Below are 17,368 nucleotides of genomic sequence, written 5' to 3'. Positions count from 1 at the left end.
AAGAACATTTAAAAAACTTTTAATGCCTGAACAACTTATATTACCATAATGGTCTGCTTTTGAGGAACGCATGTACTGTATCTTATAGATTTGCTTTATAAATGGTCAGAGAAAAAAAGTAACCGAAATTGATTAGTACATATTAAATGTTAAATAATAATAATTTATTTTCATTTTTAGTAATAATTTTGAAAAAAAGGAAGAGCTAGTGCTTTGAAAATGAAGAAACCAGCAGAAGGAACAGGGGGTAAGTTCAAATCCTTATTTTGTGCAATTGCTATAAGTGTATTTATTTCACATTGTTTAAAAAAGACCTAAATGACGATCCAGCTTATATGATGTTTGATTTAAAAAATAATTTATCCTACCTTTTTCTTTGCTGGTGTCATACGTGACTAAAGCATTTATGTTTGAATTCTGAATTATTGTTTTTTTCTTTGGATCATTTATCAGCCAAGGACCACAGTCTTTATTACTCAGTTTAATATTCACTCTTTTTAATATTTACATATTTTCTGTGATAAAACTTGCCCTCATGCATCTATTTTCTGCATGTTATCTAAATTTGTCTGTATAGGTAATTCATATAAACAATGTACATCATTTATCTTTTAATTCTTTACTGATATATATTACAGTGGCCATTAGGAAGAGATCTAAGTTGCCTGGAGTTATGATCACTCAATACGTTGAGGAACTGCCGCCTGGAATGACTACTCCAGATTTTACTAGAAAACCTATACCCTTAACTATTCAGGAAGGTAATAGATTACTGTAACTCATTTTTACCACTAATGCTTTCATATTATGGCCCTGATTGAGCAGGGTACATAGGTGGAGTTGTGCTTGGGGGGCACCTACAGGCAAACAAGGGTACTGCAATACTTCAGAGAGTGCGACTTTATGTTTTAAAATATGGTTTAAATTAATTACAATTAATTAAGCTTTAAGTTACTTAATCTACCTATTAGTGCCCCTATATCTAAGGCATTTTTTTATTCTGTTGTTGTTGAACAATTTGAGGTATCTCCTAATCGTACTTTGTGTTTTGCTCTGTTTGCAGGCAAGCAGGCCCTTTTCACAGCTATTGTAAATGGAGATCCAGTACCGGAGGTCTCGTGGGGATGTAACAAGGGAGATATCTCTGATACAGAAAAATATATAACAAGATTTGATCAAAGAAATGGAGAATATATACTGGAGGTGAAATGCAATTTTTAGCCCATATTGGCTACGCTGTGCTAAGTGTCATATGTCTTCTTTTATTTGTTTTCATCTTCTGCATCTTTAATAGCCATGTTGACGTAAAAAAAAAAATGATTTGTTTATGCATTGTTTCCCCCACATAAACATTTGCTCTAAAAAGGATTTTTTTCTTCTCAGTTACCGCATGTGTCTTCAGAACAAGCAGACACTTATAAATGTCTTGCCATAAATCCATTCGGAAGAGCTGTTTGTACCGCTGCGCTGAATGTTATTGAGGGTACTTTAACAAACTGACAGTTTATTCGAAAATAAAAGTGTACTTCAATGTTATTCTTCAATAACTCATAACGTGATAAAATAACATATAACATAAACAATTTCTTTCTTTTCCTTCCAGTTGGGTTCAAAAAGAGAAAGCCAGGTAGGCTATGTGTGCTTGTATGTAACCGTACTTGAAATGCCAAGAAGTTAAAGTCAGTGTAAAGTCAGATAATAAATGTGTTCTCAGATTGTGACACCACAGAAATTTTTTTTATATTAAACGTCAAATTAAAGGGGACATTTCTAAGACTTTTTTAAAATGTCAAATGCATTTTTGGTGTCCCCAGAGTGCATATGTGAAGTTTTAGCTCAAAATATTATATAGATATTTTTTATAGCATGTTAAAATTGCCACTTTGTAGGTACCACATATTTATGTACCGTTTTGGGTGTGTCCCTTTAAATGCAAATGAGCTGATCTCTGCACTAAATGGCAGTGTCGTGGTTGGATAGTGCAGATTAAGGGGCGATATTATCCCCTTCTGACATCACAAGGGTAGACAAATTTCAGTAACCTATTTTTTCACATTCTTTCAGAGAATTGTTTACCAAAACTTGTTACTGGGTTGATATTTTTCATATTTTCTAGGTTGATAGAAGCACTGGGGATTCATAGCACTTAAACATGGAAAAAGTCACATTTTCATAATATGTCCCCTTTAAAATCTTGGAAAAATAGGCAGGATACTCTGCTCTCAAGTGCTGGGGGCATGTCCACTGTTGGCACTGAAAGATTTCGGGAAAGTGCTACCTCCTCTTTTAACTTTCAAATACAGCTCCAACCTGAATGGATGCTTGCGATTGTGTTAGGGGCGGGGCCATGCTTGTTGGCTCCAGTGTGTCATTGAGCCACCGTTTAGCCCCACCCAAATAATCCTGAACCCAGAACTGTGGGAAAACTTTTTAATGTGTAACTCCACAATTCAGTACTACATAGTTCACAGTCCTTGTAACATGTTTCAGAAAAACATCTAACAATTCTGTGATATGACTCTACACAGACTTCAATATTAGAAAATGCACTGATTCATAAATACAGTTTACAAAATAAAAGTAAAATCTGTCTATTTTGCAGCTCCTAAAAATGACCCTGAGGATTTCAGAAAAATGTTGAAGAAAAAGTAATGTACCACTGCTTTCTGTTTTCATTTAATGACTCATTTATCTTTTTGTGTAATGTATTTATTATGTGAGGAGTGACAAAAATAAAGTAATACATTTTTTCAGTAACCAAAACAAACACTTTAAACTCTATTCAGAGTTGTTATGAGAAAAGAAAAGCCATGTAAGGAGGGAGAAATTGATCCAAGGTTCTGGGAGGTGTTACTGAGTGCACACAGGAAAGATTACGAGCGCATCTGTCATGAATATGGAGTCACTGACTTTCGCTGGATGCTGAGAAAACTCAACCAAATGAAGATGGAAAGAGAAGCGGAGCAGTCCAAGGTTTTGCGTGTAGTGTTTGTCATTTGTGCCAGTTATAGTACTGAAGAAGACATTTTAGCTAAACTGTACATATCAATTTCTAATAACTGTCAACTCTTTTCCGTTTCAGTATGTTGAGAAAGTCGACAGCATGAAACAGATAGAGGTAATAACTGATGGAACAGCTAAATTTGAGCTCGACATGAAGTTGAAGGATCCCAGCAATAAAATCTTGCTTTACAAAGTAAGTACCTCATCCTGTAGCTTAAAAGATATTGCGCTAGCACAAAAGGACATCGGTTTGATCCATAGACTGTAAAAAATGTGGACGTAGTGTTCGTGACGTCACTCATAGGTTTGTGAAGAGCTTTTTTGAAGCCAAAAGTAGGCGGGGCCTACCGTCACCATCTTGGCATCTCGTCACCGCGCATCACTTGCGGATAATCGAAAATGGGTAAAGAGGTTGGTGAAGCTGAAGTGACTGGTTGTTGAAACCACGGCAGTTCACCTGTCACTCAAGTGACCACGCCCTTAATTATGCAGAACTTTAAGGCTTAAAGGAATATTCCATTTTCTTAAAAGAAAAATCCAGATAATTTACTCACCACCATGTCATCCAAAATGTTGATGTCTTTCTTTGTTCAGTCGAGAAGAAATTATGTTTTTTGAGAAAAACATTGCAGGATTTTTTTCATTTTAATGGACTTTAAACGATCCCAAACGAGGCATTAGGGTCTTATCTAGCGAAACGATTTTCATTTTTGACAATAAAAATAAAAATATGCTCTTTTAAACCACAACTTTTCGTCTAGGTCCGGTCCAGCGCAACCTAACGTAAATGCGTAGTGACGTAGGGAGGTCACGTGTTACATATAAAACGCAAATTTGCGGACCATTGTAAACAATAAACTGACACAAAGACAAAAATTAGTATCAGTTGACATATAACAATGTAGGAACGGTCCTCTTTCAACACATTTGTAAACACTGGGGCGGAGTTTCTCTGTGACCTCTTGACGTCATGATGTATTGCGTGGGGTCACGCTGGCGCATCACGACTGGATCTAGACGAGAAGTTGTGGTTTAAAAGTGGATATTTTTTATTTTTCTTGTCAAAAATGACAATCGTTTCGCTAGATAAGACCATTATGCCTCGTTTGGGATCATTTATAGTCATTTGAAACTCAGTTGAAAAAAACTGTTACAAAATGTCATAAAGGGCTCACAAATGTCATAAAGGGCAAGCTAGCTATACTGACCAAAAACACTTTTTGAACCAGGCTGTAACATATTTATTTCTGCTGTAAAGTTGGGCGTTTTAACATGGGGGTCTATGGGATTGAATCCCTTTTGAGCCAGTCTATAGCGGCCAGTCAATGAATTGCAACAACAACAACAGTTCTTTTAGCGAAGTCGTGCCACTAGGCGGCCATGTTTGCAATGCCTCCAGGCAATTATTTTGGTCATGCAAGACCTATCAGCAGTGTGCTTGAATAGGGAAAGACAGATATTTCTTAAATCACAATTAAACTACATACTGTATATCTGAACAACAATTAAACCTGACATTAACTGTTATATAACCTTTGTTTTGTAAGCTCAAACTGAGCTAAAACAAACTTTCGGGGTTGCATCTCACGCAACTCTGTTTAAAGCCCCTTCCCCAAACAATCGGCAGTCGTTATCGATTGATGATTGGTTCTTTTAACTGAAAGGTGGGACATACATTGCCAGATAGACCATATTGAGCCTCTATTTATAGTTAAAGGAGTGCTCAATCTAATTATTTTTAGTATCTTTGTTCTAATGTCCTGTAAGTTGCTTTGGAAAAAAGCATCTGCCAAATGCATGAATGGAATGTAAAAGGAAATTTATTGTACTTTATCTATACAAAGATGGGAAACTGCTCGACTATGGGGATGGATCTGATGACTCCAAAAGACATAATATGAAACAATTTGGTGAAACATACTTGTTCAGCATTAGGGATCTTGTCCCAGAAGATGCTGGATTATACCAAGTGGATGTTGAGGATGCAAACATGTTCTCAACTTCCTTAAGCTGTAAGAAGTTGTAATACAAATCTTTTTTTGCATAGTGCAAAACTTATTCCTTATTGTTTGTGAGGTTATTTTATTACATGTACTTATGCTTTCAGTACCTGATGTGCATTTTGAAAGTGCTTTGAAGGACACTACAGTGGTTCAGGGTCAGGATGCAGTGTTTGAGTGTTCCCTATCGAAACCTCTTCCACAAATCACCTGGTCCGCCAATGACATCACTGTTGAGCCGGGAGAAAAATATGATATCACAGTCTCCAAAAATAAGCACTCTCACAAACTGGCAGTTAAAAACTGTAAAGCAGAGGATAAGGGAGTCTACTCGGCTATTGTGGGACTCAAGTCAAGCCAGGGGACTTTAGTTGTTGAAGGTAGGTTTATTGATTTGCATTAACGTAATAGTGCAGTTACCATATGATTCCTTTTAATTGAAACTCAATAAATCCAATTTGAATTTAAATTTAACATTATGTGGTTTGTCACCAAATTCAGTTCAAGTTCCAAGTCATCAATGTGTCAACACTGATCACTGTATTTCGGTAATAGTTTTATAATATGTATGCTGTTTACAGAAGATAATGCCCATGGGAAAGCTGACGAAGTGGACGAACTTGCTGGACGTCTAGTTGAGGAGCAAGCCAGACTGCAAAGAGAAAAGGACGAGTTGGAAAGAAAAGCCCAGGAAGAAAGAGATGAAGCAGCTAGGAAAGCCCAGGCAGAAAAAGATGAGGCAACGAGGAAAGCCCAGGCTGAACGAGATGAACCGGCCAGGAGAAAAGCCCAGGAAGAAAAAGATGAAGCTGCAAGGAAAGCCCAGGCTGATCGGGATGAGGCGGCCAGGAGAAAATCCCAGGATGAGCGAGATGAGGCAGCGAGGAAAGCCCAGGAAGAAAGAGATGAAGCAGCAAGGAAAGCCCAGGCTGAACAAGATGGGGCAGCCAGGAGGAAAGCCCAGGCAGAAAAAGATGAGGCGGCCAGGAGGAAAGCCCAGGAAGAAGGAGATGAGGCGGCTAGGAGGAAAGCCCAGGCTGAACAAGATGAGGCGGCCAGGAGGAAAGCCCAGGCTGAACGAGATGAGGCGGCCAGGAGGAAAGCCCAGGCTGAACAAGATGAAGCAACGAGGAAAGCCCAGAAAGAAAGAGATGAGGCAGCAAGGAAAGCTCAGGCTGAACGAGATGAGGCGGCTAGGAGAAAAGCCCAGGAAGAAAGAGATGAGGCGGCTAGGAGGAAAGCCCAGGCAGAAAAAGATGAGGCGGCCAGGAGGAAAGCTCAGGCTGAACGAGATGAGGCGACCAGGAGGAAAGCCCAGGAAGAAAGAGATGAGGCGGCCAGGAGGAAAGCCCAGGCTGAACAAGATGAGGCGGCCAGGAGGAAAGCCCAGGCTGAACGAGATGAGGCGGCCAGGAGGAAAGCCCAGGCAGAAAGAGATGAGGCAACAAGGAAAGCCCAGAAAGAAAGAGATGAGGCAGCGAGGAAAGCCCAGGCTGAACAAGATGAGGCATCCAGGAGGAAAGCCCAGGAAGAAAGAGATGAGGCGGCCAGGAGGAAAGCCCAGGAAGAAAGAGATGAGACGGCCAGGAGAAAAGCCCAAGAAGAAGGAGATGAGGCGGCCAGGAGGAAAGCCCAGGCTGAACAAGATGAGGAGGCCAGGAGGAAAGCTCAGGAAGAAAGAGATGATGCGGCAGCGAGGAAAGCCCAGGCTGAACAAGATGAGGAGGCCAGGAGGAAAGCCCAGGAAGAAAGAGATGAGGCGGCCAGAAGGAAAGCACAGGCTGAACGAGATGAGGCGGCCAGGAGGAAAGCACAGGCTGAACGAGATGAGGCAACAACGAAAGCCCAGAAAGAAAGAGATGAGGCAGCGAGGAAAGCCCAGGGTGAACAAGAAGAGGCAGCCAGGAGAAAAGCCCAGGAAGAAAGAGATGAGGCAGCCAGGAGAAAAGCCCAGGAAGAAAGAGATGAGGCAGCCAGGAGGAAAGCCCAGGCTGAACAAGATGAGGCGGCCAGGAGAAAAGCCCAGGAAGAAAGAGATGAGGCGGCCAGGAGGAAAGCCCAGGAAGAAAGAGATGAGGCGGCCAGGAGGAAATCCCAGGCAGAAAAAGATGAGGCAGCGAGGAAAGCCCAGGCTGAACGAGATGAGGCAGCCAGGAGGAAAGGCCAGGAAGAAAAAGATGAGGCAGCGAGGAAAGCTCAGGCTGAACGAGATGAGGCTGCCAAGAGGAAAGCCCAGGCTGAACGGGATGAGGCAGCCAGGAGGAAAGGCCAGGCAGAAAAAGATGAGGCAGCGAGGAAAGCCCAGGCTGAACGAGATGAGGCAGCCAGGAGGAAAGGCCAGGAAGAAAAAGATGAGGCAGCGAGGAAAGCTCAGGCTGAACGAGATGAGGCAGCCAGGAGGAAAGCCCAGGAAGAAAAAGATGAGGCAGCGAGGAAAGCCCAGGCTGAACGAGATGAAGCAGCAAGGAGGGCACAGGCGGAAAGAGAAGAGGCAGCGAGAAAAGCGCAGGCCAAGCAAGATGCTGCCAATAGGATGGCAGCCATGGCGGCAAGGAATGGAGAAGTCAATATTGGATCTACTCTGGGAGAAACAGGGAAGGATGAAAAAGGAATTGGAGATAAAAAACGTAAGAAGCGAGTTGGTGAACTAGTTCCTGACACCCTTATAGGTACGTACACATCTGTTCTTTTAGTTTTTCATCTAAGCTCAGTGACATGACATAACTGTTAATAATCTATCAGTGATAGATAATAATAGATGGATAATGTCTTGTTTTCTATGTGCTTTTATCCAGACCACAGAGTTCACTTCTTGAGCGGTTTGTCTAATACTGCAGCCAAAGTCGGAGAACGAGCAGAATTGTCCTGCAAGCTTAGCAGTGAAGATAGCACTGGGATGTGGTACAAAGATGGCAAAGAGGTTAAACAATATACAGTACTTTTAGTACATATACAGTTCTGTTGTGAAAATGATTAGAAACCTTGACTGGATGAAATTCAGATTAAACAAATATCTTCCCTATGTATCAGTTGGAGCCTAAGGACACAATTACGGTGGTCAAAGATGGGGCTCAACACAAACTCATCATCAACAACTGCCATGATAAAGATTCAGGGAAATACAAGTTTGAGGCAGAAGGATGTAAATCAGAGGCTACATTAACCATTGAAGGTAAGGATGGCTAACACTGAGTTTACTTCTGTATGTCAAAACAAAACCACCTTAATATTTATGATTAATCTCCATTCAGATCCTCCTAAAATTGATGCAGATGCCCTGAGTAAATTCTCAGAGCCTGTTAATGTGAAAACTGGAGAGAGCGCTTCCTTCAAGCTGCCGTTCTCAGGGAAAGATCCCATTAGGATTCAGTGGTTTCAAGATGACGAGGAGCTGCAAGAGGGTCACGGTGTCAAAATCGAGAAGTCTTCAACTCACAGCCGCCTCCGTCTCGCTAAATGCCAGCGCAAAGATACGAGCGAGATTAAAGTCAAAATTAAGAATGAGTTTGCCACCGTGGAGGCATCGTCAAAACTTATTGTGCTTGGTATGTGTTGAAATTTAATATAAAAGGGACAAAAAGTAAAAAAAAATACAGGTCATGTATTAGGTGCTTGTTTTCGGTAAAAATATAAAAAAAATCTTAAATTAAGATGCTTTTTCTTGATGAGCAAAACGACCCAAGAAAATAAGTCTAGTTTTTAGACCAAACATATAAAATTTAAGTGATTTTGTGCATAAAACAAGCAAATAATCTGACAATGGGGTGGTCAAATTTTTCTTGAATTTTTTTCTTGAATTAAGTGTTTAGGAAAAATGTTCAAGATTCTTTTTTTTGCTCACCCCATTGGCAGATTTTTTTGCTTGTTTTACGCACAAAATCACTTCAATTTGATATTTTTAGTCTAATAACTAGACTTATTTTCTTGGGTCATTTTGCTCATTAAGAAAAAGCATCTTAATTTAAGAATTTTTTATATTTTTACTGAAAACGAGACAAAAACACTAAGAAATTTTTCTTGAAAATCATTTTTTGCAGTGTGAGAGTCTAGTTTTATTTTGGATTTACATTTTAATATATGTTTCAATTGAAAAGCGGACATGTGTTTTTTTTTGTTGTTGTTGTTGCCAGGACTGTGTTTTACCCAAATATAAGTCATGGTTACTATGAATTTTCATTGTATGGAAAATATTGCTTAAAAAACTTCCACATTCATATTCAACTGAAAAAAATAACGCACTGCAAAAAATTACATTCTTCTTAGTATTTTTGTCTTGTTTTAAGTACAAATATCTAAAGTTATTAAATCAAGATGCATATTCTTGATGAGCAAATTATCTAAAAATATATATAAAATATAAAAATTAAGTGAATATGTGCTTAAAATGAGCAAGGAGGTCTTGTAAATGGGGTAAGCAAATTTTTCTTGAATTTTTCTTATCTTTAAGAAAAAAAATTTTTTTTGCTTATCAGATTTTTTTAGGTCGTTTTATGCACAAATCTTTATACATGTCTTTGTTCTGAAGAACACGAAGAAAGATATTTTGAGGAATGTTCGTAATCAAACCGTTTTGTGAGCCCCATTTACTTCCATAGTATTTTTTTCCTACTATGGAAGTGAATGGGGCTCACGAAAGTTTTTTCCTCAAAATATCTTTCTTCGTGTTAATCAGAACAAAGAAATTTATACAGGTTTGTAACAACATGAGAGTGAGTAAATGATGACAGAATTTGAATTTTTGGGTGAACTATCCCTTTAAGAATTTTTAGATATTTGTACTTTGTACAAAAATATTAAATAAGAGTGTCATTTTTTGCTGTGAACACTTTACACATTTTACTTAAATACCCTCTACATTTCTGTTCACCAGATAAACCAACTCCCCCTCAAGGGCCTGTTGAAACTGTTGAAAGCTCCCTGTCTGCCGTCGAGTTTAAATGGAAGCCCCCAAAAGACGATGGCGGCTGCAAAGTGACTAATTACAACCTGGAACGACAGCAGGTGGGACGAAACACCTGGACTAAAATCGGAGACATTCCCGAACAGCCTACCTACAGAGACACAGATGTCGAACGCGGTCGAAAGTACTGCTACAAGATACGGGCGAAAAACTCTGAAGGCCTCAGCGATAACTTGACAAGTGAGGTTATTGCTGCAGGCAGTTTGGGTGAGTTTGCTCTCTTCCTCTCTTGGCTGTCTTATATTTCTGTCAATGTTTCGATGTAAAATACAGTATAGATAATGATCAGCTGTTAGCCTTCGTATAAACATGGCAAAAATGTCTTCTGTCTATTTCCAGCATTTCCCGGTTCTCCTGCTCCTCCAAAAATAGCCAGTGCCTTCAAAGACTGCATTAACCTGGCATGGCTCCCTCCATCGAACACCGGAGGTGGCAGCATTATCGGCTACAATGTGGAAAAACGCAAAAAGGGCAGCAATATATGGAGTCAAGTGAACCCAAAAGATGAGCCAATCAGAGGTCTTGACATATTAATCTATGTGGCATTAATTTAAAAGAAATCTTATTGTAAGTACAACTCTAACTTGTTTTTATTGTCTGTAGAGAAAAAATACGCTGTAAAAGATATCATAGAGGGAGCGGAGTATGAATTCAGGGTGAATGCTATTAACACATGTGGCCCTGGGGAACCAAGTTGGCCCTCTGAATGTGCATTCGCAAGAGACCCCAAAAGTAAGACACATTGAACAAATGTCAATATCTTACACCCAGTGCCACTTGAAATTATATATAATAATTTTCATGTAAAAATCGGTCTAGAGCCTCCTGGTCAAGTCAAAGATCTCAAAATAACTGGATCCAGCTACACCAATCTATCCCTATCATGGACTAAACCAACAGAGGTGAAAGGTGTGGAAGATGAAGCAAAAGGCTATTTTTTGGAAATCAGACCCACAGATCAACTTGATTGGAGTCGATGCAATACAAATGCGGTGATTCAGACTTCCTTTACTATCGTGGGCCTGAAGTCAATGGCCAGTTATTGGGTAAGAGTAATTGCGACCAATGAAGGAGGGGAGGGGCTTCCACAAGGCTTGGACAATTACATCATCGCCATGCCCCCACCAGTTAAATGCATACAGCTTTTTTTTCTTTTTTTTTGCAGGGTTAGTTACACAAAAAATATTTTGATTTGGTTTTTGTTTTCTTGCAGTTAAACCAAAGTTCACTGACAGTAAAATGAAGAGCTTTATGGTTGTTAAGGCCGGAAACACTGTGCGTGTCAGCGTCAGTTTTGAGGTACGATATCAAACAAACACAAGAAATATCCATTTAATGGTCCACTGTGTAGATTTTTGTGGCATCTAGTGGTGAGATTGTGAACTGCAACCAACGTCCACAGTTCACCCCTTCCTTTCAAAACGCATAGGGAAGCTACAGTAGCGGCCACCGGACAAACAGAGGCTAAGTTCACACTGCAGGTCTTAATGCTCATTTCAGATTTTTTGCAGAAATCAATGTTCACTTTATCATTTAAATGTGACTGCCATCAATCTTATGTGTGAACAGTATAGGGCCTTGAAGTGATCCGCATGCGCAGAACAAGACATGACGTCAGACGCAGCACACTGTGTTTGCGAAAATAAACAGGGATGCTGCTCGTAAAAGTTGGATGAAATGTGACATGACTGTTCAGACTGAAGTCGCATTGCAATACATCAGTTATTTTTCCGATGTAGGACCACATATAAAAGTGTTCTGGGTCTGATTAGAAAAAATTGGATTTGTGCTGTTTAGATAAGAAAATCATGGATATGGATCACATTTTTCCATTTTTCCACTTTCACCTGCAGTATATATGTAGCTAAAGTGATAATACGTGCTGTATTGAACCGTTTGTGCATTTAGGGCAACTGTAGGAACATGGCAGTGCGAAATGGTGTATGTACTGTACATTTTGTCAGGTTTTTATACACTACTGATTATTTAGTTATGTATATTGCATTTGAAAAGATCCTCCTAAAAGTTAAAAAAAAATTTACCTAAAAAAAACTTACTGTAATATTGTAAAACTAATACTAAAAATAGCAGTCAACATAAAAATGTGTTTTTTTGTATGATGTATCAGCGCTATATATTTGTTATATTTTATTCATAGGCCTCTCCTTTACCCGACATCACATGGCTAAAAGACGGTTTTCCTGTAGGCAAACATGTGACGATTACTAATTTTGACAAAGGCTCTCAACTATTTATTTACACATCAGAGCTGTGTGACACTGGCATCTATACGGTCACTATCAAGAATGTGGTGGGCCAGGACACTTTCAGTATTGAAATTAAAGTCACTGGTAATGTATTTCAATATTCTGTTTTTACCCGTTATTTACTTTTTTATTCTTGCTTCATTTGGGAAAGATGAAACAAATTGCGTTAAGGGAAAGTTCACAAACAATTTTAAAACATAATGGTAGAACCTTTATTTTGGGTAAACTGTTGTGGACCTGTTTATATTTTTAATAGCATTTTTATCCTGTAGCTAAGCTGGTAAAAAGTTTTGTGCTAGCAACGCAAATGTCATGGGTTCATTTCCCAGGGATACCATCAAAAATATGTATAGCAAAATGCATAAATGAGCAATGTAAAAAATCTTTTTTTGTATTTTTTTGCCTTGTTTTCAGTAAAAATATCTAAAAAAAAAAAAAATTCTTAAATTAAGATGTATAAAATTACCTATAAAATAATTCTAGTTTTTAGACAAAAAAAACCCATAAAATTTAAGTGAATTTGTGCTTAAAACAAGCAAAAATATCTGCCAATGGGGTGAGAAAATTATGCTTGAACTTATTTCAATATTTTTTTCTCACCCCATTGGCAGATATTTTTGCTTGTTTTTAGCTCAAATTTACAGAGCCCCTAAGGGGACATGGAGCAAAAATTAAATAAAGTTTAGTTTCGCGTGTGCAAGTGAAACTATCGCATGCTCACTTCAAACTATCGCATGCTCACGTGAAACTTTCGCTTGCGCACGTGAAACTTTCGCGTGCGCAAGTGAAACTATTGTGTGCGCACGTGCAACTACCGCATTTAGTTTCGCTTCCTCACGTGAAACTTTCGCGTGCTAACCTGAAACTATTGCGTGCGCACGTGAAACTGTCGCTTTTATGTGCACACGTGATAGTTTCACGTGCGCGCGCAAAACTAAACTTCAAAAAAAATCGGCACATTAAGGTTTGCGTGAGCACATGAAAGTATCACGTGAGCACATGAAACTAAACTTTAGATTTTTTACTCCAATGTCACCTTAGGGGCTCAGTACAAATTCACTTAAATTTTATGTTTTTTTTTTTTTGTCTAAAAACTAGACTTATTTTCTTAGGTCATTTTGCTCATCAAGAAAATACATCTAGATTTAAGAATTTTTAGATATTTCTACTGAAAACAAGACAAAAATACTAAGTAAGAAAGTAATTTTTTGCAATGTAAATATAAATCTCTCTCAGATGTGGCTTCAACTGTAAACGACTAATATACCAATGGTGCCTACATGGTTTGTTTTCTAGATGATCCCAAACCTCCAGGTCCAGTAGAACTGGAGCAGAATGTCCAAGGCACCGTAACAATTACATGGGCTCCATCTCCTGACGAGAAACGGGACGACCGTCTGCATTACATGGTCATGCAGAGGGACTCGATTAAGGGGACATGGTGCACCATCGCTGACCGTTTGTTCAACAACAAATTCACTGTCATCAACATCTTGCCTGGAAGAGAATACAACTTCAGAGTTTTTGCAAAGAACGACTTAAGCCTTTCAGAGCCATCACTGTCTCCGGTTTGGGGAACCACAAAGAAAAAAGGTTTGTGGATTCATTTGTTAACAGGGTTTCCCTGAATAATAGTTGTATAGCATATTAGACTTTTAAAAAGTAAGAAAGAAATGGTACCATCTTTTAAGATGAACGTATAATATGTGCCGAGAGCATTTGGTTAATATCATTATCTCATTTTTTTTTATTAAGGTAGTGTTTAGGGCTTTTGCATCTGAGTTCCTCGCGCCATTTCTTTTACATTAATATAAATTCAAATGTAAACTGTAGTTTTTTATTTTTATGAGGCTATTTGTAACTACATGCGTTTTGGTCTATCGGATTACAAGTGGACAGGAGAGACACATCATCGTTCAAACCTGGTATTTTAAAGGTATAGCGCAAGATTTTCACAAATTTTTTAAAAGAACCGCCCCTCCACTTTAAAAAAAATGCACATGCACAACCCTTTACCTCCTTCCAAGAGGGAACGCCTATTAACGTGTGCACGAGAGAGCATAGCTGGCGTGGCTCATACATTGAGATGTTTACTGTGTCTGCGTGGTTCGTGACTTGTGCCAGGGCTAGCATCGCTAATAATAGCTTACATCAACTTTTACTAGCAGTGATTTTAAATGGATTTCTCCAAATAGCATGACAATATTTACTTGTTGAGTAGAAACTTCACGACTGAACATCAGTGGGAAGCCCAACCTGTGTGAAGTATTCTCCCAAAAACACTCTGGTCTTGTTTCTTTCTTCAGAGCCCTTTCTCTACTTGTCATGCAATTTGTAAACATTTTTTCTCTTGCGACCCTCAGACATTTTGAAAAATGAATGGAAACCGTAGCCCACCACACATATACACCTGAAAGTGCCCATGCGCAAAAAGCGGACGAGCACGTAAGACGGCCTTATGTAAACATATTATCAGAATGATTGACAACTGGGATGACCAATATTCTAGATGATCCAGCCGGAAAAAGAAAATCTTCCACTATACCTTTAACTAGGGCTGTCAAAAGATTAATAGCGATTAATCACATACAAAATAAAAGTTTGTGTTTGCATAATAATATATATGTGTGTGTGTACTGTGTGTATATATTATGTTTATATAAATACACAGATACATAATGTGTTTTTAGGTATTTTTTATTTATATTTATAATATAAAATTTATCAAAATATATATAAATATACATGTAAATGTTTCTTAAATACAAACATTAATGTTTATGTATATATATATATATATATATATATATATGTATATATATATGTATATGTATATATATATATATATATGTATATGTATATAAATATGTATATGTATATATATATATATGTATATGTATATATATATGTATATGTATATATATATATGTATATGTGTATATATATATATATATATATATATATATATATATATATATATATATATATATATAAAATAATTACACACATTGCACACACATAAATTATGCAAATCACTTTAATTTTGTATGCAATTAATCGCAAATAATCTTTTGACAGACCTAATTTTACTTCATCTCTTTTGTCCACTTTTGACCGCTTCTGTCCTCTGTTGCCAAAATGAGGCTGTGAGGGATGGACGTCCAGAGCGGTCACTTTAAACCTATTGTTTTATACCAGGATGCTGGTCATTCAGCCATCAAAACACGTTGTATTTTCTGTGTTTTAATGACTGAATGACCAGCATCCAGCATTCATGTGCGTTTTGTCAAAACGGGAGCTGGAAGGGTAAAGTTAAAGCGCTGTAATATTATGTCAGAGTACAGCTGCATGTGTTGTTGTAAACATGCTGCACCATGTTTTGTAAAATGAAACAGAACAGAAAGATGCAGAGAGCGGCTTTGCCTTGAAGTCGGGACTGGTGGAAAAATATTACTGATGATCAATGGCTTGAACATTTTCGAATGCGAGATGCACATTTACTATTCTGTGCGAGAAATTGCGGCCACTGTTGAACCGACAGCAAAGCCATTTACGTCAGGCTGTTCCTGTAGAGTTGAGAATTGCAGCTGCTCTGTGGACTTCTAAACATTGGCTAAGTTGTTTGGCCTGGGAAAAGCAACTGTGCATTGCATTGTTTGGGAGATGTAGCTGTCGCACACTCCAACGTTTTTTTATTTATTTGTCAAAAGGAAAGAAGGTCCAGGAAATTATTGAAGGCTTTAAAGAGAGATGGGGTTTTCCTCAATTGATGGATCCCATACATCTGTTGCGCCACCATGCTACAGTATGCTTCATCTACTAAACCCTGAAAACAAATTATGTTTTGCCCCGTCAATGGGCACTTGTCATTTAACAGACACCATTTCTAAAAGCAATTTACAGAAGACTAATTGCACGGAAAGATCTCTGGAGAAACCTGAGATAAGTGCTTTGCTCAAGGGCACAGTGACGATTGGATGGATCTGTGAATCTGTGTCTCTTTATGGGTCACCTCTGTTGAGGTTTATACCTGTGGGGTTTGGGCTGTCAGCTATAAAACAACCGTTAAACTATATCTGCTTTATCTTGTTCTGTAAATGTTGGCCCTTTAAGGTTGACAGCTGTGGGGCAGTGTAATATAATTGTTTAATCATCTGGACCTATCCGCTGCCATGTTTACAGTTCTTTCATTTAGTCAATATTTCCCATATACTTACATAAGTCACCAAAAATGTATTAAATCAATACATGCTTTTTACTTTTCATTTTCAGAAAAATTCACGTGTGAGTTGCCCAAACCAAAGACCATCGACTTCCAGGTGGCCCCTAAATTTATTGTCCCTTTGAAACTTCATGCAGCTCCACCGGGTTATGAGTGCTACATGAGCTGTGCTGTTATCGGCAACCCGACTCCACATATCACCTGGTACCATGACAACGTCAGCCTCAACACAAACGCCGACTACTACATCACAAATGTGTGTGGCATTTGTTCATTGCTCATTCTGAGGGTTGGACCCAAAGATATGGGAGAGTACAAGGTTGTGGCTGAAAGCCCCCTAGGACAGGCTGAGTGCTCCACCAAACTTGTAGTTAGAGGTATTGGTCCGAGTGGCTGTTTATAATTATTACACTGTATTTGTTGAGCGTTGAAAACTTGTTTATAATCCATATGATTTAAACTTTGACATCTAAAAAAAAATTTGTCTTACAGAGTAAATGAAGAAAAACAGTGTCTTGCAAGTCAAATTGATAATGTACAAATTATATATTATGATTCGATAAATAAATAAAATAATTTTCCATGGCATTGTTGTTTTTTATTGATATTACAGTTTTTCTCAGTCAGCATTTCTAAATTTTTCAAAACACTTTGTTCAACGTCCACATCATCAAGTCAGTTGTGCACAACATAAAAGCAAATTCTCATTGTTTTAAATTGCAAATGCTTTGATACAATCATGCAGATGATTATGTACAATTGTCTGCTGTTTGCTACATTTTTAACTGCTTGTGTCATTTTCATCAAAAAACATTACACTGCTTTCTGTTGAATAGTCTACACCTCAAAACATCTAGGAATTAGTTCAGCAAAATTATACTGATGTGAAATATAAAGAAATCAGAAGAGCTTGATT

The 17,368-nt window shown here is 38.2% G+C and overlaps 1 protein-coding gene across 1 annotated transcript; it reads left to right on the top strand.

Annotated features, from left to right (window-relative positions):
• The first annotated feature begins 5 nt into the window (after positions 1-5).
• Positions 6-16,967, top strand: LOC129449894 (immunoglobulin-like and fibronectin type III domain-containing protein 1). Its single transcript, XM_073870420.1, has 24 exons — positions 6-247; positions 639-761; positions 1,064-1,203; positions 1,384-1,483; positions 1,604-1,627; positions 2,603-2,648; positions 2,787-2,973; positions 3,083-3,197; positions 4,848-5,015; positions 5,111-5,383; positions 5,585-7,672; positions 7,799-7,923; positions 8,034-8,175; positions 8,255-8,548; positions 9,874-10,170; positions 10,303-10,482; positions 10,567-10,695; positions 10,783-11,090; position 11,129; positions 11,177-11,262; positions 12,122-12,314; positions 13,527-13,823; positions 16,503-16,829; positions 16,945-16,967. Exons 1-24 carry the CDS (start codon positions 220-222, stop codon positions 16,947-16,949), a joined length of 5,676 nt encoding a protein of 1,891 aa, XP_073726521.1. The 5' UTR covers positions 6-219; the 3' UTR covers positions 16,950-16,967.
• The last annotated feature ends 401 nt before the right edge of the window (positions 16,968-17,368 follow it).

This window comes from Misgurnus anguillicaudatus, chromosome 8, assembly GCF_027580225.2.
Source record: "Misgurnus anguillicaudatus chromosome 8, ASM2758022v2, whole genome shotgun sequence".
Taxonomy (NCBI): Eukaryota; Metazoa; Chordata; class Actinopteri; order Cypriniformes; family Cobitidae; genus Misgurnus; species Misgurnus anguillicaudatus.
The sequence above is the reverse complement of the archived record's forward strand: the minus strand, read 5'-3'. Positions and strand labels throughout refer to the sequence as shown.

Coding starts and splice junctions, on each gene's coding strand:
- LOC129449894 (XM_073870420.1), top strand. CDS start 220: ATGAAGAAACCAGCAGAAGGAACAGGGG. Junction 7,673..7,798: donor AGTTCCTGACACCCTTATAG/GTACGTACACAT, acceptor GCTTTTATCCAG/ACCACAGAGTTCACTTCTTG. Junction 10,696..10,782: donor ATTCGCAAGAGACCCCAAAA/GTAAGACACATT, acceptor AAATCGGTCTAG/AGCCTCCTGGTCAAGTCAAA.